At 48.3% G+C, this 24,508-nt stretch overlaps 1 protein-coding gene across 4 annotated transcripts in view; it reads left to right on the forward strand.

The window, feature by feature from the left end:
* The window catches only part of AP1B1 (adaptor related protein complex 1 subunit beta 1), an 88,811-nt gene that overhangs the window by 47,490 nt on the left and 16,813 nt on the right, over positions 1-24,508 (forward strand). For all 4 annotated transcript variants that reach the window (XM_078060803.1, XM_036123141.2, XM_036123143.2 and 1 more), the window contains 10 exons: positions 7,369-7,430; positions 10,456-10,561; positions 12,980-13,115; positions 13,872-14,117; positions 15,498-15,688; positions 16,518-16,739; positions 19,447-19,567; positions 20,061-20,156; positions 21,171-21,286; positions 21,641-21,806. In XM_078060803.1, the coding sequence (XP_077916929.1) occupies positions 7,394-7,430; positions 10,456-10,561; positions 12,980-13,115; positions 13,872-14,117; positions 15,498-15,688; positions 16,518-16,739; positions 19,447-19,567; positions 20,061-20,156; positions 21,171-21,286; positions 21,641-21,806 (1,437 nt within the window). In that variant the 5' untranslated portion in view covers positions 7,369-7,393. The remainder of the gene's footprint in view (positions 1-7,368; positions 7,431-10,455; positions 10,562-12,979; positions 13,116-13,871; positions 14,118-15,497; positions 15,689-16,517; positions 16,740-19,446; positions 19,568-20,060; positions 20,157-21,170; positions 21,287-21,640; positions 21,807-24,508) is intronic.

The raw sequence follows: 24,508 nt of genomic DNA on the forward strand, positions 1-24,508 counted from the left end.
TTATGTCCCTGGTCTGCCCCATCGTCACTCACTGGTCTCATCAGGGAGTCCTCTTACCTTGATCTGTTATAGGCCCCTGGTTTTGTAGCTTCTCTGGGAACCTGTCTTTTCATTCATTTTGTCAGCAAACATTTGGTGAGCTCCTGGAATGTGCCAGGCATAGTGCCAGTCACTGGGTTGACAGCATTAAATAGGACAGATCCCAAATTAGAGTCGTGAGGAGGGATGTGGAGAAGTCCACGATATGACTGAGTCAAATGTCAGAGAGGCCTCTGCCCCTCTGGGTCTGGAGAAGGCTCCTATAAGGCAGCAGTGTTTGAGCTGAGACTGAGGATAAGCATGGGGCTGGGAACAGTGTTTTGGATAGACGCCCCATTGTTTTCTAAACTGTATTATATTTGAAAGAGGTGCTACATGCACAGGATATAAAATTCCTAAGACATAAGCTGGTGAGTGATGAGAGGTGAGTCTCTCACCCCATCCTTTAGCAATCTGGCTTCTTTTCTGGAGGAAAAGATTATCTTTTCTTGTTTTTAAAATTTTTTTAAAGATTTTATTTATTTATTTGAAAGAGAGAGCACGTGCAGCTGTGGGGGGGGGGGATGGGCAGGAGCAGAGGGAAAGGGACAAGCACATTCTGCACTGACTGCAGAATCTGATGGGCTTGATCTCATGACCCTGAGATCACAACCTGAGCCGAAAGCAAGAGTTGGATGCTCAACCAACTGAGCCACCCAGGCATCCCTAATTCTTTTTTCTTTTTTTTTTTAATAAGTAATCTCTATACTCAATGTGGGGCTCGAACTCATGACCCAGAGATCAAGAGTCACATGCTGTACTGACTAAACCAGCCAGGTGCCCCTGTCATGCCATAATTTTTAAATAAGCCCTCTATGGAAGGACATTTAAGGTGTTTACAATAGTTTGTTATTACAAAGGATGCTACATAAATAACTGTATGTACATAGCTTTTGTACATATAGAATAAATTCCTAGGGGCTTCTGGGTGGCTCAGTCAGTTCAGCTTAGGTCATGATCTTGTGGTCATGGGCGTCGGGCTCCACAGTCAGCACGGAGTCGGCTTCAGATTCTCTCTCTGTCCCTCCCTCCACTCATGGGTTTTCTCTCTCTCTCTCTCAGATAAATAAATAAAATCTTAAAAAAAAAAGAAGAAGAAGAAATTCCTAGAAGCAAACTTGCTGGGTCAAAGGGTCAGCACCTTTGCAATTTTGATAGCTGTTGCCAAATTGGTGTAGAGGTTGTAGCAATTTAGACTCTTACTAGCATCATATAAGGGTATCTATTTTCCCACATCAGCACCAACATGGAATGTCATCAGACTTTTGGGTCTTTACCAGTCCAGTAGCTGATGGATGGTATTTCATAGTAGTATCAATTTCTCTTATAAGTAAGCTTAAACCATTGTTCTTAATTTTCTGTGAATGCACTACATCCTTTGCCGTTCTCCTATTTTTAGGTACTTTTTATGTATGAAGGAAAATAGGCTTTTGTCTGAGATGTGATGGAAATTTGTATGTGTGTCTATCATATGTCTTTCTTATTATGTTTTTGGCCATGCAGGAAAACTTAATTTTTATATAATCAAACTCACAGATTGTTAAAGACTTGATTTAATGTCATACTCAGAAACGCTTTGTTTCCTCTAGAGTATACAGTTTTCCATTTTTCTTCTTCAGCATTGGGTTTTATTTTATTTTTTTAAAAAATTCAATATTTGGGACACCTGGGTGGCTCAGTTGGTTAAGCGTCTGTCTTCAGCTCAGGTCATGATCCCAGGGTCCCGTGGAGCAGGGAGCCTGCTTCTCCCTCTCCCTCTGCCTGCCGCTCCCCCTACTTGTGTGCTCTCTCTCTGTCTCTGTCAAATAAAAAAAAATAAAATCTTTGTGATTTACAACAAGTGATATGTCAGCTCTTAAGTGTACCAGTCTGGCCAGTATCTGCATCATGATGCAAATCATTTCCATCACCTCTAGAGTTCTTTTGTGCCCCATTCAAGACAGTCCTTCTCAGCTAGAAGCATCCACTGATCTGACTTCTACCACCATAAGTTAGTTTTGCCTCTTCTTCTTATCCTAGAATTTCATGTAAATGGAACCCCATTGTATTTATTTTTTAAGATTTTATTTCACAGAGAGAGCACAAGCAGGGGGAGCGGCAGGCAGAGGGAGAGAGAGAAGCAGGCTCCCCACTGAGCAGGGAGCCCAATGTGGGGCTAGATCCCAGGACCCCGGGACCACGACCCGAGCTGAAGGCAGATGCCTAAACCACTAAGCCACACAGGCGCCCCGGAACCCCATGGTATTTATACTTGTCAGTGTGCTTTCATTCCCACATTGTCCCCTATCAGAAGAAATGAGTGAACTAGGTAGAAGAGCAAGTGCTGCTGTCCCCATTTTCAAGAGAGGAATTGGATCATAGAGATGAAGTAAACTAACATCAGTTCAGTATTCTCTCCTTTAAAATTATTATTGTTGGGGCACCTGGCTGGCTCAGTTGGTAGAGTACGCGACTCTTCATCTCAGCATTGTGAGTTAAGCTCCATGTTGGCCATGAAGTCTACCTAAAAAATAAAAATGATAAAAATAAAATAATTATTGTTATCATTAGCAATTTTGAGATCTTGGAGAAAAGTTGAAATATATTCAATATTTATTTTCTTAATGTATTTTTTTATAGATTTAAATTTCTTTTATTAGTTTAAAACACCAAGATTGTTTATCTCTTGTTCATAGAACTACATTTAGATATGTGAAGACCTCACAAATTTAAAAAGTGTTGAGAACTTTCCTTACACCTAACTAACTCCAGTGGCTAAAATTCAGAGTTTTTTCCCCCTTCCATTTTCTTCCTAGGACCTCATTTTTCCACTCTTAGATTACATTACATCTTTGTCCTAGCCAGTGTGTCACTGATTCTCATCAGAGAGTTCTTTATAATTCTAGAACACCTAAAACTACTCTGTTTCAGGCTTTATTACTCAGTTTCTTTTTTTTTTTTTTTTTAAAGATTTTATTTATTTATTAGAGAGAGCATGAGAGGGGAGAGGGTCAGAGGGAGAAGCAGGCTCCCCACTGAGCCGGGAGCCCAATGTGGGGCTCAATCCTGGGACTCCAGGATCATGACCTGAGCCGAAGGCAGTCGCTTAACCAACTGAGCCACCCAGGCGCCCTATTATTCAGTTTTTTTGCTTTAAGTCTGGTGGCAGGGGAAAGCAGGAGCGTCAGTAGGATTTTTTTTTTTTTTTAAGTAAGATTAATAGGGACTGGTCCTGGGATTATAGGATCAAAGTGGGAAGGTAGATTTAAGGTAAGGACAGCATCAGTGGCTCTTCAAAGACAAAACCAGTCCTTCCAGGTGTGCCCCTCTTTAATTTTGACTTTCCCTCCTCTCCAGGCATTCCTTAGCCAGTGAATGCTGAAAGTGAAGGGTATCCCAGCCCAGAATGCTTTCTCCTTAGCAAAAGTGACTCATCACACTGGCCAGAGCAGTTTCCAAACCAAAAATTCCCCCTGATTATTGCTTTTTAATGTGTATCCTGTCACTTCCAAAGATAGAATCCAAACCCTAAGCTTTTTCTTGCCTGAATTGGCTGTCTGCTTTCAGTTGTGGCTCATGTACACAGTCAGATCCATCAAACAAGGTCTTAGCCCCTTTGGCCTCCATTAGGAGGCATGCAGTGTATGGCAATGGCTGAGTAGTGCCAGGGAAAGCACCCGTCTTCCCTGTGGCATCCACAAGTCTGATCCTTTAGACTGAACTGTAGGGTTTTTTCCATTCCTGTAGAGAGAATGAAACATCTCTTGCACTGACATCTAAGAGGTAACTGCAGAGAAAGGACACAGGAGATAGCCACCCGTAGCAGATCAACCAGGGGCAGTTGATCTTCCACAGTGAAATGAGGTTTTTAAAAATCTGTGCTCTGGGTGCCTTTGCAAAAGCGTTTTCACTTCTCACTACTTCCCCTTCCTCCTCCACTTTAATTTCCTGTACGTGAAACAACTTCAGAGGGATACGATTTCTGCATCATCAGTCCCATTGGGCCCTCTGCAGAGAGATATGCGAAATAGATATTGCAGAGAAAAGAAGCAGCCAGCACTCACACTGGGTAGCAGTTTAAGTTGTGCGTAGTTGCTTAGCACCTGTAAAAGGAAGAGTGTCATCAAAGCTTAACGCTATAGGGGTATCAGCAACTGTGGTGGTCTAATTAGCTGACCCTGCAGCTCTGTTGCTTTTTTTAATCCCCCCAAAAGAAGCTTCCCACCCTTTCTTCCACCTGGGCAGTTGCATACAACACAAATCTGTCCCCAGGAGGTTGTGTTCTGGGAACCTAGGGCCCCAGATGTTGTGTTGTGCCTGCAGATGAGGAGAAAGCCCCCTACAGCCTCCTCTATTGGAGAAGGAAGAATCTCTGGGCAGCACTGAAGTTAGACATCTAGAGTAGTTTTGGGGTTTTGTTCACTTTGATTTCCTTCTAGATTTAACAATGGAGGGGTTTATATGTTACTGTGATTCTTTTGGTCTAAAATTTTTAGCCCCTTTTGCTTTCATTGATCCCTCTTCTTAGACTAAACTTAACTTTGAGAAATGGGGTACTTCTATTTTGGATAGCTCTGCCGGTTGTGCTTTCATGCCTGTGACTTCTAAAGTCATACAGCCCTTTGTTGTGTGGCAGACATCCTATTATCTTTTTGAGCTGCTCATTCAAAGCACTCCAGAAAGAACCTCTAGGTTGGTGACATTTCTCTGAGAAAATGGCTTTATGTGTGCTCCAAAGAAAATGATTTTCACTGTAAGTAAACTCCTTTAGGAGACAAATGCTAAAGAGTTACATAACAGAGCTGTCAGCAAGCCAAGGCTCCCTGGGATGCTCATTGGCCCCTTTTCATTTCTTTTAAAAACTATCAACTCAACACTGGCCATGTGCAGAACCCTGGGCCAGTTCTGAAGGGGGAGGATGGACAGAGCCATGGACCAGGCTGACGTGGGTTCTCCCTTTGTGGATCTGTCCACAGCCCTGACTCCTGCTGCCAGGACCTGCAAGTTAGAATCCCTACTGTGGGTCTGCCATCATCAGACACAGCAGTCTCTTCTGCTTTTTCCTGCACCTCCCACAGAAAAGTGCCATCATCCCTTTTCAACCTTGCAAAGCAAAGGAAACTAGAATTGTGTTTTTTCCTTTGTACTGTTTTGTCAGCGAAGCCTTTATTCCAAAGGGATCCACAAAGGATTTAAGGCAGTCCCCGAGACAGTACATACTTGTTTCCCATTGATCACTGAGACAAAATCTATTGGGTGTCTCAGTTGGGGAACAGCCTCGTTGCCATCCTGCTGTGAATACCAGCTTAGTCTGGAGAATTCAGTTGGGCTGGAGAGGAGCCATGTCAGCTTTGTTTCCAGAGACTTTTGAAATGATCCTTGACCTCTCACCTCCATCCCACCAGTAACCTCCATCTTGCTCCCACATAGTAATGCATTGAAAGACGATGTTAATAGGTTCTGTGGGTTTTTTTAATTAATTAGTTTCAAGGTTTTATTTAAATTCTAGTTAGTTAACATACAGTGTAATATTGGTTTCAGGAGTAGAATTTAATGATTCATCACTTACATATAACACCCAGTGCTCATCACAACAAGTGCCCTCGATGGGTTCTTTGTTTCAGTCTCTTCCACAGAGGCAACAGAAGGGACAAAGTGAGTGAGTTTTTTCCATTCAAATGTCTATTTTTTTTTGGATTGTGTGGTTTTCTGTACCATGTGAGACTACAGGTAGGATTGGACAGTTGTCATTGAAAGTCTTAGGGTTTTTGAACTGAGTCCTTAGCCACTGTCAGGGCTCCGTCCTCCCTTTCAGATGGGAGAAGCAGAATTCCTTCATTGATAGAATACAGCTGCTGAGGTCAAGCAGACCTCAGATGGTCTCCCAGTCTAACCATTTATATGTCATGTGACCTTGGGCAAGTTACTTAACAACCCTGAGCCTCAGTTTCCTCATCTGTAAAATAGGGTTAAAACCAGCTACCTTATTGGTAGGATTAAATGGGATAATGTATTAAGAACCCCTGGCTGTAATAGGGACTCAGTAAACAACCCCGGGAGCCTCTGCCACGTATCCAGGGTACTTGGAGCCTGTGTAGCTTCTTTAATCTTTCATCTGTTAAGAGGAACTATTGAAGGTACATAGTAGATACTTCGTAAATATTGAATGAATGAGGGGGCCTTGGTACTTTCTTTGTTTTATTGCCTTAGAACAGCACTTCACACTGTGACTTTTGCATTGGTAGATGTCCTGAGAGATGCTTTAAGGAAACTGGCCAGTTAGATTTGGGGAATGCTGTAGAGTCTACAGTATACAGATTCTAGCCTTCTCTAGAGTTGAATAGCACATATCACCGTTAGAGAAGTTCGGAAAAGTTGGGGAGAGAAGAAACCTCCCTAGCTTTTCAAATTTGGCATTTTCCAAGCTCATTTGACTATATGGGGTAACAGGAATACCTCCTTAAGGCTGTGATGAGGTTTTAATGAGTTAACTTGCAGGAAGCACTTAAAACAGTGCTGGGTGGAGTGAGCACACGAAGGGGTAGCTATAACTAAGTGCTTTTTAATCTGTGGACTTCTCAGAGTATTTAGTCATTCCCTTCTTTTTTTTAAGATTTTATTTATTTGACAGAGCACAAGCAGAGGGAGAGAGAGGGAGAAGCAGGCTCCCTGCTGAGCAAGGAGCCCGATGTGGGACTTGATCCCAGGACCCTGGGGTCATGACCTGGGCCAAAGGCAGCTGCTTAACCAACTGAGCCACCCAGGCATCCCTTTCTTTTTTTTTTTTTTTTTTTAATTTTATACACTTGACAGAGAAAGCACAAGCACGGGGAGTGGCAGAGGGAGAGGGAGAAGCAGGCTCCCTGCTGAGCAGAGAGCCCAATGCAGGACTCCATCCCAGGACCCTGGGATCATGACCTGAGCCGAAGGCAGACACTCAACCGACTGAGCCACCCCATTAGCCATTCCCTCATTGATGGGCATTTAGGTTATTTCCAGTGATGTATTGTTATGGACAGTGCTGTAGGAAAACCCTTACATCTGTGCAAGTATTTCTGTGGGAGAGTCCTAGAAGTCCTAGAAGTAGAACTGCTGGGTCAAAGGATATACACATTCAAAAATTTGGTAGATCCCTCAGAGTTACCTTCCAAAATCTGATCAGCTATTATCTAATAGCTCATTTACCTCGTAGAGAGATAAGAAGCTATCTTCCCATACCACATGTGTGCTCTATCCTGCCCTCCTCCTGTGCTCCGTAACTGAAAATGGAGCGGACACAACAGAAAGTCACCCCTCTCTTCTGTCTTGCAGAGTCTGGCACAGATAAGGGACCAAAATGACTGACTCAAAGTATTTCACCACGACCAAGAAAGGTACTGTTTGTTTCATCGTGGGGTCTTGTCTTACCCTTTCCCTGCTCCACCCTTTTGCCTTCTCCCTGGCAGGGTGGGGTTTGGGGGCAGGGGTGGAGACCTGGGAGCGAGTGGTGGGAATTACCCAGAGCATCTTTAACCTTGTGGATCCAGAACATTGAAGTGTTGATGGTATAAGAAATTGACCACTTCTTTTAGAACTCAGGAAGGGAAGAGCATTAGCTCCAAATGGAGGGGGAAAAAAGCCCCCTTTTATTCCGAATGGCCTAACATTATTAAATATGTTTTTTCCTGGAGGAAAGAAAGCACATAATCCTATCAGTAACCCCACAGTGAAACGTGTGTGTGTGTATCTGGTCTTTTATCCACAGGCACATGTTTTACGTGGTCAGAGTCAGAATTTATATCCTGTTTTTCATTTCACGTTATCTTAAACATTTCCCCACAGTTCTAACTACTCAATGTTGGTCTGCTGAGTTGCTGCACTGAAATTTGCTAAGCTAGTCTTATGTTGTAGGGTATTGTGGTTGTTTCTGCTTTCTGGGAAACAGAGGTGGTTGTAGTGGCTGATGAATGTGCTTTAACCCTGTAAACATCTTTCTGACCGGCCCTTCCTTCTTCCCTCCTTCCTTCCAAGTGAGATTGACACATGCCTGCTGACCAGATGAAAAGAGTCTGTTGTTGAGGCAGCTGAGCCAGAACCTGCAGTCTGCCCCTTACTGAGCCCTTCTTTATTGTTCTAGCCAGTTTTTCCTGAGCCCCCTCCCTGTGCCGTGGAGGCAGATTGGAGTCTCTGACCTGGCTTTGCTTGCAGTTAAGCAGAGAAGACAGTCTATTAAATAGTAATCACACTAAAGGTGGTAGGTGCTGTGGTAAGGGAAGTGCAGGGGGCTGTGGGAGAACCTTGGGTAGAGCTAGCTAGTTAAAACAGGGAAGGGGTTGGGGGGAGCAGAGCAGAGCACTTGCTCTGCTCAGGGGAAGGAAAGCACCTGGGCACAAGTTACTGAAGAGTGTGATGGAAGGAGAGTTGGAGAGGTGTGCAGGGCTAGAGGGGGTGAACCTAGTGCTAAGTGTATTGGGGTATCAGTGGTGGGGTTTTTGTGGGTTATCTTTTGAGGAGAATGTCTATAGAGGGAGGCCTGGGTCCAAACCAGACATCAGTGATGGTCTTAAGCAAGAGAAGGTCCAAGGCAGTTTCTAGTAAAGAATTGAAGGGGTGAAGATTTGGGGAGGCAGGGGGACCAGTACCACAGCTGCCATGAGAGATGATAGTACCTGAGCTGGGGGAGGGGGTGGGCTGGGGTGTAGCATTGTGGGTAGAGAGAATCAGATGCTTTGTATGTGATTGAGGAGGTAGGCTTGGTGACTGATTGGATTTGGGGCCCATTAGAGGAAAGAGACGTTTTGGCAACAGGCAGATCCAAAGTTCACCTCATCAGCTTTCTTAGAACTGAAGTGACTCAGGCCTAGATCCATCAATTGACGGCCAGTTGTATTGAATCTGACCAAACGCTTTGAGCAAAGCTGGGACAGCCCTGCAGCAGGACCCAGGGTCAAAGTCATCATGGTCTGTTAGATCCTGCAGCAGGGAGACAGGGCCCCCTCAGTCTCTTGCAGGGGAAGGGCATGTGTCCCTCCAGTCCTGCAGAAGTCAAGCGTCTGAACTGCAAGGTCTGCAGATTCCTCCTGGCTCTGTTGAGCAATATCCTCAGTGTGGCCTTGCCCTGGGCTCTACTGTGTGATTGTTCTTAATTAACTTTGTTTGCTGTCTGTCATCTAAGTTCTTTCCCAAGCACCACATTGTTCAGTCATGATAAAAACCTGCAAGTTTTCTTTTTCTCACTGTAAATCCATCTAGAACTTCTTCAGAACTTCCCCCCACATGACAGTCTTTGGCTTTATTCCCACCCCCAAGTAACTTGAGAGGGAAGCTCAGGACTCTTTCAAGAGGAATCCAAGCCAAGGGTCACATGGCAAATAACAATAGCAGTCACTTTAATGCAGGCCACTGAGTGCCAGGCACTGAGATGAGCATTGTACATCTGAGTGTTAAATGAGAGAATCCACTGCCCCAGTCAAAGTAGAGAGATTAGACAAGGAAACAGGTTCAGAGAAGCAAAGTGATATCCTTGGTTGGCCCGAGCACGTGGACTTTGGAGCTGGCAGATGCGGTTTTGAATCTTGGCCCTAACTGCTACTAGTGGTGTGTTCTTGGGCAAGTCACAGCCTCCATTTGCTCATCCGTACAGTGGGGGGAAACGCAGCGTTGTCATGAGGATGAAATGAGAAATGGGGAAAAGTGTGGTGCCTGCCTGGGAGAAAGGCTCAGGAAATCCTGGTGGCTGCTGTTTTGAGGGCAGGAGGCCTGGCTGATTCCAAAGTCTGCCTTTGTAACCTGTCATTGGGGTTATCTGGGCCCTGAACAACCCTATTTCCTCATTTGTTTTTCCAGATCATCAAGTTCTTAAGAAAAGCATATTATGCGCTCGAGCCCTCATGGGGCAGCTGAATTCCCATTTTCAGAGCTGAGCGACCAATTGTGGCTCAGGAAGTGAAACCCTGAGTGAGCTGTTTTAACTGGAGGTTCTAGGAAAACAGGAAAAGCCAAGTGTGGGAATCGAGCAAATCCTGCCCTCTCCCTTCAGAACTTCAGTCCCAGATTCCATCACACGCCGCCTTGAGGGCTTTGGGTGAGGGTGGTAGCTGAGGAGAATTTTGCTTTCCTCTGAATGTTTTTAACTGTCTGGCTGAGCAGGACCTGTCCTCACACTTCTTGTCTCCCTCAGAACCTTTGTAGCTTCTACAGTTCCCTCTGCTCAGTCCAGCACGGCCTCCAAGCTGCCCTCCTCAGAGTTGTCCCTCTCTGCCACCTCTGTCACTGAGGCCAAGGTCCTAAAGCTGCCCTCCGCTGGCAGCACAGAGCCTCTTACCTGCCTCTCGCCTCCCATTCTTTTGGAATTTGGGGACTGGGAGTGGCCCCCTGGCAGGGTGGGGGTGGATCACTCATGCCTGCCTCCTTTTTTAGGGGAGATCTTCGAGCTGAAGGCAGAGCTCAGCAGTGACAAGAAGGAGAAGAAGAAGGAGGCGGTAAAGAAAGTGATTGCGTCAATGACCGTGGGCAAAGATGTCAGGTGTGCAGGCGTAGGCCGGGTGGCAGCTAGAGCGGGGCTCCATAGCTCGGGTCTAGTTCAGATGGCTCCTTGACGGTATCTCTGGGGACCCGTGGCTTCCTTCATGAACCCCCTTTCCAAACAGAAGGTTTCGGGTACAGAGGGGTCCTGGGTCCGATGCTACCGGGGTTGGGCGGCAGCGCGGTGAGGGAGGTGGGCAAGGTCAAAAAGGTAACAAGCCATGAAGTGGATGTGGCAGGGACCCTGCAGAAATTCCAGAGGATTGCTGCCAGCTGGGGAAAATGAACCCAGCGTGGGCAGGCCTGGCTTTTTAAAAGAATAAGAAATCTAGATTTTTCATTTTAAATTTCCTTATTTGTTTAGATTGCCAGATGATACTAAACAAACAAACACTGCAGTGACACTAACACGTGCCCGCAGATGGGGTTCATCAGATTTGTCGCCGCTTTGCAGCCTCTGGTTTGCATCTGATTTCCAGAGCAGACCATACGTAGCATTGCTGCCTCACCTTTGCTCGTGCTTTTCCCCTGTGTAGAATGTCTCTTTTCCATTTACCAGCTTGTTTCCCATCAACAACCCATTCAAGGTCTCCCTGTTGCCCTCCCTTGTCACCCCAGCCCACTGGCCTGAATGTGCAGCATTTGCTCTGTGTTCCTGTCACCCGGCACTAATTCTAGACTGTCTTTTTCTTATGTGTACTTGTGTTTACCTGCCCACTATGTCATAAAGTCCCTGAGGACAGGGACCGGATTCTGCAACAACCTAACAGTCGCACAATTTGAGAGTGTGCAGAAAACCTTCAGATACTTAAAATTCCCATATTGTAGGTAATGGTGTGTTTCCTGCCAAGGAAATCAGATAAAGAAGGGGTATAGTGACTGCCTAGCAGTCCCGTGGTTAATAGCAGAACTAGGACTCAAGCCCAGCCCTTCTGAAATCCAAATCCAGGGCGTTTCCACCCATACCCTCTCCTCTGTGCCCTTATGCTGCCCAGCTCCGTGCCTCACAGGCCTGGGTGCTGATGTGGAGCAGTTCCTCATCCGGACCGCATGTCAGGATCACACTTTTCCAGACTTCTCCACGGATTGCCCTATCCTCTTGCCACCTCAGCAAGGGACCTCCTGACAGTGCCACAGTAGAAACAGTTCTGCAGAGAGACCTGCTATAGACAAGAGTGGCAAAAGGATTGGGCGTCTGCTGGAGAACTGGGCCTCCTTCCAAGTCACATCCTTCCAGGACAAAGCCACTCTCCCCTTCAACCAGAACACTGCTGTCACCTCCTCACAGAGGAAGCATCTTTGTTCTTCTGTCTCAAGTGAACTTGTTGTGCTGATGTGACGGGCCCATCAGTGGTTCCTCCTCTCCACCCCCCTCTTTCTTCCTGGTTCTTCATCTTCCAAGGTGATGCATCAATGTCAGCATCAACTGGGTTCCTTCCTAAGGGAGCCTGGGGAGCTCACTTTGACCTCTTAAGTCTACCATGTCCTCGGCCACTAAGTCACAAGACTTGAGAGGGGAGGCGATGATTTCAGAGAGAGAAAATTGACCTCTAAGCATATTTCACATCTCAAGGGGTTTGGGACTCTGGGACTCTGGGGTTCCGTGTTGGGAAGGGTTCCACCCAGAATAACAGCAGTCATGAGCACAGGTTTTAGAGCCAGACCTGGCTCCTCAGGCAGGTTATTTGACATTTATGAGCCTCAGTATTGTCTTCTGTAAAATGGGGATAACACACTGGCTTCTTGGGGCTGTTAATTGAGATCACGTATATAAAGCCCTTAGTGCCAAGCCCAGCATATAGCGCATGCTCTGTACATGCTGGGCTAGTTTTCACCTCGTGGTGAAAGCAGTATGGCCCATCCCTGCTTCCCTACAGCCTTCTGGAACCAGCAGCCCAAATCTAAGGGGGCGACGTTAAGTATCAGGGAAGGAAAATAGTTGTTTTCATTTATTCTGCACCTCTTAGATGTCAAGGACCAGATACCTGAAATATGTTGTCTTCTTTAATTATCACAAGGGCCCTGTGTAATGGGGTTTTGTTGCACCTTTCCTGCAGGTGAGCAAACTGAGACATGGGGTGGGGGATGAAGGAATTTTCCCAATTTCATACAGTTAGCAGGAGGCAGAGCTGGGTTTGAGCCAGGCCTAATGGGCTATGGAGCTAGTATATGAATGAACTTTGTGAAAAGAACAGAGGACTTTGCTTTTCAAGTCACCTTTTGGGTTCCAGTGCTACCCATAAGTGTTCATGGTAACAGAGCATAGCTGATGTCCTCCCTTTTACTAGGAAGTCCTGTTATTTTTTTCTTTCTCTCCCATCCACTGTCTTTGCGCCCCCACCCCAAACCCCCCATTAGCTCTCTGAAAAATCTTCCTTTCTTCAGCCTTACCTAGACTCATGCCATTTTGACTTTCCAGTGCCCTCTTCCCTGACGTGGTGAACTGTATGCAGACAGACAACCTGGAGCTGAAGAAGCTGGTGTACTTGTATTTGATGAACTACGCCAAGAGTCAGCCCGACATGGCCATCATGGCTGTCAACACCTTTGTGAAGGTGAATAGGAGCTTGGTGGGAAGAAGGGCATAGGTGTTCACTGCTCCATCTTCCCTCCATCTCGGGGTGGGACACTATGGCCCTGAGTAAAAACACTCAGTCTCCTTTCCAGCCTGAGGGCCTCCTAGTCCTCCAGCAGAGGGCTCCCACTTTCTCAGAAACTAAGTTGCTACAGACCCTGCTAACTCATTCTGTGTGAGGTAGCCTAAGGCCTGTATTGATCCCCATGTCCCCCTGGGATGCACCATTGTCCTACATCCTTTGCCAGGGCAGGATTCAGCAAGCATCTGAGAGCTTCTCTGTTCCCCTTCTAGACTTTGCCCCTTTTTGTGTTTTCCATCTAGATTAAGGAGCAAACAGAGACTTGAAGTGTCAGTTCTGTGTACCTTTAGAACCTTCCTAGCTCCCCTTGCCCCGCAATGCTCAGATGCAGGCACATGAGGGATTCTGTGGGTTATGGTGCTGGATGGATGTGGGTTTGAATCATGGCTCTGCTCTGTGACTGGGTGAGCTCCCAGTCTTCCTGCGAGCCTCGGCTGCTTCACCTGTAAAACGGGAACAGTATTTATTGTATGCTTGCTGTGAGAATCAGAGTCAACCATACACAAAGCCTCAGCACAGCATCTGGCAAATGCTAAATGCCCATACATGGCACTACTTTTAGTGCTGTTGGCCACAGTTGGTGGGAGATCCCACAGCAGTGTCTGATGTTGCCGAGCCTGCCCCTACCCCCGGCCAATGGCTGGTTCCCCTCAGGATTGTGAGGATCCTAATCCCCTGATCCGGGCCCTGGCTGTGCGGACCATGGGCTGCATCCGCGTTGACAAGATCACAGAGTACCTGTGTGAGCCACTCCGGAAGTGCCTGAAGGACGAGGACCCATACGTGCGCAAAACAGCAGCTGTGTGTGTAGCCAAGCTCCACGACATCAATGCCCAGCTGGTAGAGGACCAGGGTTTCCTGGACACCCTGAAAGACCTCATCTCTGACTCGAACCCCATGGTAAGCTGTTGCCACTCACCATGCCACTTCCACTACCTCCTGGGTTGCTTGGGAACACCTTGGCTTCATCCTCCACCAGGCACTCCCCGGTTCCTGGAAGTCAGAGCCTTGCTGGGTAGGCTAATTGTTCTCGTGCCTGCAGTGGTTCAGGCACCATCTTTGGAGGAAGTTAGACCTGGATTCCCTTCTCTGCGCCCTTTCTAACATGAGCTGTATGACCTTGGGCAGGCTGCCTAACCTTCCAGAGTCCTCTTTTCTTCATCAGTAAGATGGATCTAACTCCGTGGCTGGCAGGAGTGCTGTGAGGCTTAAGCTGTGAAGGTAACAGTGGGCATGCAACCAAAACTAGTGTGCTCCTTCCCCTTCCAGTCACTGTCATTGTCACTGTCTTCTCACTGAGATCATCAGTGAGCTCTGAATGTGGGTACTTTTCCCTTTCCTCACATCTCTGGGGTTGCAGGGTTGCAGAGGGTCACCCTTGAAGTAGCATAGCCTGGAGGGCAGGGCACCAGGATGTGGCTGGGAGGACGGGGGTGTGGCAGCAGTTTGGAGGGCAGTTCACCAGGCCCTATTTAAAGTGAAATTCACACTGGGTGCCTGGGTGGCTCAGATGGTTAAGCGTCTGCCTTTGGCTCAGGTCATGATCCCGGGGTCCTGGGATCGAGTCCTGCATCAGGCTCCCTGCTCAGCGGGGAGCCTGCTTCTCCCTCTGCCTCTGCATCTCTCTCTCATGAATAAATAAATAAAATCTTAATAAATAAATAAAGTGAAATGCACAGACCCCTCAGCCCAGCCTTTCCCCTCTGTCCTATGGAAACACTGATCACACATGGACCCTGAGTGGCCAGTACAGGATTGGCCATTGGAGCACTGTCTGTTATAGGGAAAAGGTGAAAACCCTGCAGAACACACATAAAAATAGCTGCTCTGGTAGAAATGGTTTGAGAGCCCAGTGCTTCACGTGGCAACCCCTCTGGATTCCAGCCCCCATCTGTTACTAGCAGCCCTGAGGAGCTCTGCAAGAATCTTCTAGCTCCAAGAAGCACACTTGACACTCCCCTAAGTGAGCTGTTGTAGCTGGTAGGCATGGGCTGTTTGTTAGGTAGCTAGGAATGTTTTCTGTTGCCAGGCATTTAGAGCTGGATCTTTCTTTTATTTTCCCTCTTTTTTTTCACTGGTGGGGGCACTTAATGTTCATTCTGGCTCACAGGGGAATCAGTAGAGTGAGTGCTCGGAGTGGGTCTCCATGCTGCAGACCCTGTCCATCGGGTCCTGTTCCTTTCAGGATATTCAACCTCTGACCTGCCAGCATGATTAGCCCCAATGTCCCTTGGTCCGAGCAACGCCCCCAGCCTCTGCCCCTTCCACCCTCTCAACCAGGTGGTGGCAAACGCAGTGGCTGCCCTCTCAGAGATCGCTGAGTCTCACCCCAGCAGCAACCTGCTTGATCTGAACCCGCAGTCCATTAATAAGCTGCTGACAGCCCTGAACGAGTGCACCGAGTGGGGCCAGATCTTCATCCTGGACTGCCTGGCCAACTATACGCCCAAGGATGACCGGGAGGCCCAGAGGTGAGCAGGCTGCTCTTTGCTTGCCAGCCCAGTGGGACCTGGTCCTTTCAGGGCTCCAACCATGAGCTGGGCCTCAGACCTCTGCTGGGCCCTTTGCCAGGGCCTTGCCCCACAGACCATCCTCAGACACATCTCAAGGGAGCCCAGAGCCAGGCAGTCAGCTCCCTGCTCAGCATGGTACAGACAGAACAGAAGCCAGCGCACGTAAAGCACGTAAAGCCCCAAGCATCTGGTTGTTGCCAGAGACCCCGGTCACCTTGGGCTGAGTAAAGGAGGTGGATAGCACCAGAGTCACCATTCATTGGATCTTTCTGGGTGGCTGGGGCTCTGCCGAGTGCTTCCTATGCATTAGATGCTCCTTGAAGCACCTCTGTGAAAGCTGCTCCGTCATTGTCCACATTTTACAGGTAAGGAAACACTGGCTAAGAAGGTGGATGAAGTCATGCAGGTCAACCGGCTGGGTCTCCCCTGACCTTTGGTCGTAACCAACATGATATCTTGCCCCTTTTGAATGCCCTTGCCACGGGGTGGGGGAAGGGAGGGGCTTGACACTTCCCTGGTATTTATTAACTACCGTGCATGATGCTTGGGGCTTTACGTGCATTGACTCACGTAAGCCCTCAGCAACCCTGGAAAGATGGCCCCATCATCTCCATTTTCTAGACGAGGAAACTGACACTCAGAGTGGTTTTAACCTGTTGGGGTCAGTTAACAAGCACCAGAAGCAGGATCTAGATCCTCCTACAGGAAACATGCTCTCTCAATAACTAAAACCAGGGTGTTGCCCTTGTCTGTCTCTCCTGTTTGCCCCCCTTGGAATGGACCCCAGCATCTGTGAGCGGGTCACCCCCAGGCTCTCCCACGCCAACTCTGCTGTGGTGCTGTCTGCTGTGAAGGTGTTGATGAAGTTCATGGAGATGTTGTCCAAGGACCTGGACTACTATGGCACGCTGCTGAAGAAGCTGGCCCCGCCCCTGGTCACGCTGCTGTCAGCCGAGCCTGAGCTGCAGTACGTGGCCCTGCGCAACATCAACCTCATCGTACAGAAAAGGTACCCAGACTGCCGCATGTGTGCAGGGTGTGTGCCTGGGGGCGGCAGGGAGGAGGGATGTCTCCTCCTGGGAACAGGACACTAAAGGGAAACTGACCTGTTGCTGTGTAGGAAGTCTCAGTAGCTGAACCCAGGAGTCTTAGCCACAGGCAGCTTTGTCCCCCAGAGAACATTTGGAAATGTCTGGACACATTTTTGGTTGTCAGACTTCAGGGGGTGCCACTGGCACCTAATAGGCAGAGGCCAAGGATGCTGCTCAGCATCCTACAGTGTGCAGGACAGCCCCACCCCCAGAGAACCATCCCACTCAAACTGTCAGTAGTGCTGAGGGTGAGAAACCCTGGCTTAGCCTAATGAGGTAGCAGATCAGGTCAAGACCAGCGTGATGCTTCTTAACCACAAACAGTGGATGGCCCCACAGTCCACAGAACCCTCCTGAAACAGTGTGTAAGATTCTGTGTGTGTATTTTTGCTGGGGACAGAGTCTATAGCATTAGCCAAATTCTCTGAGTTTGGAGGACCCCAGAGTGGTGAGGTACTGTGGACTTTGCATTGGCCTTGGGCCTGAGGAGGGGTATGCGAGAGTCACTCAGATCAGATGCCCATATCCGGCGGTGCCTGGGTGGCTCAGTCAGTTAAGCATCTGACTCTTGATCTCAGCTCAGGTCTTGATCTCAGGGTCGTGAGTTCAAGCCCTGCATTGGGCTCTACACTGGGCATAGAGCCTACTTCAAAAAAAAAAAAGGAAGAAGCCCATTTCTGTTGGCCCCATGGGAACAGCCACAGCTGGAAGCCACTGCTCCTAAGAGAAGGTACCTGATACCCAGGATGGGTAGAGCTGAAAAACAGCAGTGCCGGTCTGAGGGGCCCAGAATAGGAGGGGTTCTCTGGAACAATCCAGAAAACAGAATGGGGCTGGTCTCCGGAGTTCTCCTCCCAGCCTATTTGGTCAAATGGCTCACTCAGCAACTAACTCATGAGCGTCCATGTGTTACAGCAGCCCCTTTGCTGGGCACAGAGTAAGGGCCTCTTGTAGACATTCTTTCTTGGAAGACAGCACTTCTTCCTGTCCTTGTAGCATCATTCTGGTTCTTAGGACATTCTTGGGGACCCAGAGATATCAGTGGAATCGTAGCAGTTGTGAAGGTTCGGGAGGCAAATTTGGGAAAGCTTTTTGAGTGCCTAAACAAAGCCATGAGACTAGGGATTCATTGCGGTGTGGGATTTAGCAAGGTGTAGTGACCTGTAGATCCTTATCAGCATGAAGGGCTCCCTGTGCTATATTTAACATGGCAAATCTCTTAAGAAGTTGACCATGTTGCCCAGGCACCATCTGGTCCAGTCCCCATGTGGTCAGGCAGCTTTTGCCAGGTCCTGATTGCAGAAACCATGTCCCCTGCCCCAGCTTGGGACCCTATCTCCCCCACCAGGCACGACAAAGGCTCCTTGCTTTGCCAGGACCTCCCTGCAGCTTGCACAGCAGCACTGAGTACTGCCTGGGTAGGGTCCCTCCTTTCTCTCTGCTGTGTCTTCTCCCCTACTCACCGTCTGTCCTCATTTTTTTCCCTTCCTTTCTTCAGTTCTGGAAAGGGCAGAGAAATAGGAGTTGAGGGTGGTGACTCTCGATTACACCCTTATTAGCACTAGATGTGTGACCTGGTGCGAGTCCCTCCACCTTCAGGTTTCCTCATCTAAGAGAAACGAGGTGGGTGGTACCACTTGAGGGAGGAGCAGCAACACTGGTGACTGACAGCTCCCCCGTAGCAGGTGCCTTCTCTGAGGCAGGCATCGATCATGCTAGATGCTTCCCGTCTAACTCTCACAACAGCGCTGTGATGTAGGCGTCTGTCAGGGTCCCCGGGACGACCCCCACGTTCAGAGATTCACTAGAAGGACTCATGGGAGTCAGCATATAGTTGTTTTCACGGCTTAGATTTAGTATGGACATAGCAAGGATACACAGGCGGAGTCTGGAGGAATCCATGTACAGGCTTCCTTATGTTCCTTCCTTCCCATGAAGGGGGTCACACAGAGCACATTCGTGCCCCAGCAGCAAGATGCAACAGCATGTGTGTAATTTTTCTGCCCAGGGATGCCTATTGGAGACTCAGCACCCTGGGTTTTTATTGGGGGCTGATCACATAGTCACCTACCAAAATCTCAGACTCCCAGAAGGAAAGCAGATACTCAGCATAAATCATATGGTTTATACAAACAGTCTAGGCACAGTTAGCCACCTTTATTATTTAGGGAACAGTGGAACACTCCCAAAAACAGAGTTCCCAGACACCAGGCCTTTCTAAGACTGGAGACTGAGGCCTGCAGTGGTAACACTTCCTACATGGTGTCATTCTGATTTCATGAGTGAGGAAGCAGAGGCTTGAGGTCACAAGCTGGGATTGGCATGGAGGTCTGATTCCCATGCCCGTCGCCTGCTGCCTGCTACCTCTCGAATATGAACTCTCTCTTGCTCATATTCCCTCTTCCCGTCCTGGGATATGGTTGGACATACAATGGCCAGTCAGAACCTGGGCACAGGCCAGTCAGTGGACCCTCTCCCAGGAACGTGCAGCTGTGGCAGAGACTGCCTTCACGGATGTCAGGATCTACCTTAGACCCCAGAAACGCCCCAGTAAACATGGAAGGAGTTTTCTCACAGAGCTTTGCCTTGCTTGTTGCTCTTTGGACAATCCTGTCTTGCCACCAGGCCTGAGATCCTGAAGCACGAAATGAAGGTCTTCTTTGTGAAATACAATGACCCCATCTATGTGAAGCTGGAGAAGCTGGATATCATGATCCGCCTGGCCTCCCAGGCCAACATCGCCCAGGTCAGCAGAGGGCTGTGGCCAGGGGCACGAGCTTTGGTGTTGGACAGCAACGCCACCACCAAACCGTGGTGTCTGAGCGGGCTGCCTGGTCTCACTGGTAACCGTTCATCTCACAAAGAGTGCTTTAGCACAGGGCTCTGTAAGCAAGCACTGAACAAATCTTAACTGATATTTTTGTTATTAAAGCATTTGTTCTCCCTACTATTACTTATTATCCATCCATTGAAAAGTGGTAGTTAGGTGGCTGTGTTAGCTAGCTCAGCCTAAACAGGGGTTGTCCGGTCCCGGCAACTAGTTCTTCCCTGCTTTCCTCTTGGGGCACCTGATAGCTGTGTCCTTCCCTTGGCCCTTCTTCGAGCAGGAGGCAGAATCCCATCCTTCTAGGGGTCTGTGCATACCCATTGTCCAGGCATGTTGGTTACTCTGGCAGATTCAGCTCCCCCCCGCCACGCTCCCTGCCCCGCCAACCCCATCTTCTCTGTTTGGGCCACAGGTCCTGGCAGAGTTGAAAGAGTATGCAACAGAGGTGGATGTGGACTTTGTACGGAAGGCTGTGCGAGCCATTGGGCGCTGTGCCATCAAGGTGGAGGTGAGGCTCTGGGACTGTCCTCTGTAGGGTGAGAGGAAGGGAAAGGAAGCTGAAACCAGGAAACCAGTCTGATTCTAGCAGAACCTGCCAGCTACTCCTGGTCCAGGAAGGCCTGAGGGTCACCACTGGAGGCCCCAAGGCACCCATTGTGCAGATCTGCTTTGGCTCCTCCTCTCTCTGATCACCTTTAGGCCTTCAAGTTGTTGCACATGAAACAAACCCATCTGTAACCATGGGTTCTCCTGCAGCATTAGCTAAGATGGTGGGGCAGCCCCAGCTGGTGATGGCCCTGGTAGACTTAGCTTTCACTTCATGGGGTTTTGGAGCAGGGTTCTTTGCCTGCTGAACATTTTAGCAATAATCATGATTCGATTATCCATATGCCCTTTTCTCCAAGCTCCCAAGGGCTGTCCAGCCCCTGTGTCTTGGCATTTCATCCCTCCTGTTCTCTGCCTATGGTGATGTTCCTTGACCACTGAGCTGACTTTAAGTTAGTCCACTGGGGACTGAGAGATCCTCGGACAGCTGGTCACCCCAGCCCAGCCCCTTGAGGCATTTTCCCCTTGGTGCTTATGATGGCATCCTGAGAATCTCTCCCACAAGGGCATTAGTGCAGCATATTGGAATAAGGGGTGGGGGGTGGGGTTCAAGTAGAGACTTTCTGTTTTTGGTCATAGGGGCCCATTTTGGAAACAAGTAGAAGTGAGGCAGTGTCAGGCTGAAGCATAGTCACTGCCCTCGAGGCTTGGCCTGGAAGCACTTCAGATACCCGCCCCACTCTCAGGAGCCCTACTGGTCTTCTCAGTCTAATTCTGTCTCTCTAGGTCCCTCCCGTCCTCAGGCTGTCATTTTGTATTCATTTTCCCACTTGTTTTCTGGGGAGAGTGTTCTCTTGTTTTCCCTCTGTGGCAAGGAAGGGGGCAAGACATGACTGAGCCCTTGGCCAAGACATGATCACCAGAGGTTCTGTTGGAAGTGGGTGCAAGGGCCTTGCCCACATTCCTCTTCCCACAGCAATCTGCAGAGCGCTGTGTGAGCACGCTGCTCGATCTCATCCAGACCAAGGTCAACTATGTGGTCCAGGAAGCCATTGTGGTCATCAAGGACATCTTCCGCAAGTACCCCAACAAGTATGTGCCCACCCCTCCTGGTGTGAGGGTGATGTGGCTCCGCTGGAGACAGGCATGTGGCCGGGGGGGAGGAAATGCAACAAGGAGCCTTTCCCTTCTTCCTGACTTCTCTGCCACAGGTGGCATTCTCAAAAGAAACCTATTGTTTTTTCTTACTTCTCCTGAGTCACCCCTCCTCCACTCCCCAAACTAAATAAGCACTTAAATGTAACAGATAAACTCAAATCCCATTACTCACCACCTCCTCAGGATCTTGTGGGGCAGCTTCCTGTCTCTCTCGGCCCCTGCTGGGCCTCCTCTGGGTTGCCTGGGCTCCTTCATTGCTCACATGCTGGCCATGTGCTCATCTCTTAGGTATGAGAGCGTGATCGCCACACTGTGTGAGAACCTGGACTCCCTGGATGAGCCTGAGGCCCGGGCTGCCATGATTTGGATTGTAGGCGAGTACGCCGAGCGAATTGACAATGCTGATGAGCTGCTGGAGAGCTTCCTGGAGGGCTTCCATGATGAGAGCACCCAGGTGAGCCATCAGGTAGGGCGACTTGGGCCAGGGTGTGGGTCATGACAGGCAGCTTGGTACCGCTGCAGTCCATCCCACCCGGAAACCCTCCCCTCAGCGAGAAGGCTGAGAGGGCCCAGCCCTTCGTGATACAGCACCGACGGTGTGGACAGATAAGTGAGGTGGGGCTCACAGGGGTGGCCCCTTTTCCTCTCACCCTGCGTTAGCTACAGGGGACTGTGGGGACAGTCTGTGATGCTGGACACTGAAGGCAAGCAGAAATTTTGGGCTTAATTTCATATTTATCTTTGGATAAGTAATAATTGACTTGCTTCAAAATTGAAAAAATATGAACAGACATATGGTGAAAAGTCTTCCTACCACTCTCCTGGCGACCCAGTTCTGCTCATGGAGATCATCAGTGTCATTTATTGGTTTCTTCTTGTCTTTCCAGAGACAGTGTAAGGAATACACACCCCTACGTGCAAGTAAACATACATGTATGTAGTTGGTTCTCATTATTTGTGATAATTATGTTCTATAAAGTCACTGCAAACACTGAATTAGCGAGTACTGGACCATTGTTCCTTTGAGCCTCTGATCACAACATTTTTGTCAATCAATACATAATCTTGTTTTTTGTGTGTTTCTGTTTAGGGACACCTCATTTAATATATATCGTTGATTCATTCACATTGAACTCATGGCCACCAGCGCTATAATTCAGGCCTGCACAAAGCTTCTCTAACACACATATTTTCTCCATAAGGCACATCGGCCTCCTCGTGCTTCAGAACACTAGACAGCACTTCAGTATGACCCTTGGGGTGGGGGCCATTTTAAACAGTGAATCACCAACAAAAAGCAAAATGTGAAAGATGTGGAAGTAAATAGATTGTGAAAAGGACATTCGTTTACGGTATGAGAGTGGAAGCAACAAGGTAGAGCATCACCTCCTTGACCTCAGCTGGGAGTGTGTACCTCAGGCAACTTGAACTTTTCCCTGCTCTGCACTTCATTGTGAAAGATCATGAAAGCTCCCCAAACATTGATTTTGGGGTTACAAGTACATTTTAGGAAATAGGCAAATTCAAAATACAGGCTCTGCAGATAATGAGGATCCACTGTGTATATGTTGTCTCTATTTATTTTTTTTTTTTAAGTAGTCTCCACAGGCAGCATGGAGCCCAACGTGGGGCTTGAACTCATGACCCTGAGATCGAGACCTGAGCTGAGATCAAGTGGGATGCTTAACTGACTGAGCGACCCAGGCACCCCACCTCTCATCTGTGGGGCGCCTGGCTGGCTCTGTCGGTAGAGCATGTGGCTGTACGTGTGACTTTTGATCTCGGGGCTGTGAGTTTGAGCCCAACGTTAAGTGTAGAGATTACTTAAAAATAAACACTACTGGTAGCACACTGTACACATTCAAATTGTACAGCACCTTGCCTTTTTCCCTTAAAAATGTATCTGAAGGTGCTATTACTAACTGATGGGACTCTTTACAGCTGCATAGTTCCATGTTTATTTAACCAGCCTCTCCTGATGGATATGTAGGTGTCAGTCTTTTGCTCTTTTAATCAATACTACTATGAATAATCTATGTAGGGCACATCTGCGAGTATAGCTGGGGGATAAATTGTGAGATAAATTCTTTCTGGCGAAAGGGCCTGTGCATTGGAGACGTGGGAAGCTGTTCCATATTCCCTTTGGTGTAGAGACTGTTCTGGTTTAGAGTCCAATCTCAGAGGTGGCATAGCCCTCCCCTTGCCAACCTAGTACATTCGCAAACTGTTTTTGCCAATCTGATGAACAACAAGGTGTACCTTGGTTGGTTTTGTTTGCATTTCTGTTGAGTAGGGTTGAGCGTCTTTTCATTTGTGTTCCCTTTTCTGTGAACCAGGCACTGTCTGCTCCTGCAAGAGGGCTTTTAAAATGTGTTTGTAAGCGCAGAAATCTTTGCTGCCCAACTGGGGAGTGTAACCTGTTGGGTCAGAGCATGAGCCTTGGAATAGGAGACCCCAGACTCCAAACCCCTCTTCCGTCCCTTCCTGGCTCGGTGGCTATACACTAAGACTCTGCTTCACCCTGTTGCTCTGAGAGTTAAATGGAATGCTTTGTGCAATGTCCTTAACGTGCGCCCAGCCCATGATAAGCATTCATGAATGGTAGTATTGGTGTTGATCGGAATTGGTTTAAAAGTAAATTGGTCCAGGGGCGCCTGAGTGGCTCAGTCGTTAAGCGTCTGCCTTCGGCTCAAGTCATGATCCCAGGGTCCTGGGATCGAGCCCCACATCGGGCTCCCTGCCCAGCGGGAAGCCTGCTTCTCCCTCTTCCACTCCCCATGCTTGTGTTCCCTCTCTCGCTGTGTCTCTCTCTGTCAAATAAATAAATAAAATCTTTAAAAAATAAAATAAAATAAAATAAAAAAATAAAAAAAAGTAAATTGGTCCAGACAGCAAAGGGGACCTACTGGTTCCTGTAGCGGGTAAGTTCTGGGAGTGTGTTCTCTTCCAGCATGCTTGGGTGAAGATGCCCAGATGGTGGCATCAGGGCTGTGTCTGTCTCCCTGGGGTGGCTTCTCCTTTAGGAAGACTCCCAGGAGTAGGCCTACGTGGGGTCAGTGGTTCCAGGCTATGTCCTTACAGCATAGTGACTCCCCTAACTCCCTTCCCTCTGGTAGTTCCAGCAGCGGTCCAGGCCTCTTTGCATTATCTTGAGCC

This window comes from Halichoerus grypus, chromosome 13, assembly GCF_964656455.1.
Source record: "Halichoerus grypus chromosome 13, mHalGry1.hap1.1, whole genome shotgun sequence".
Lineage (NCBI taxonomy): Eukaryota > Metazoa > Chordata > Mammalia > Carnivora > Phocidae > Halichoerus > Halichoerus grypus.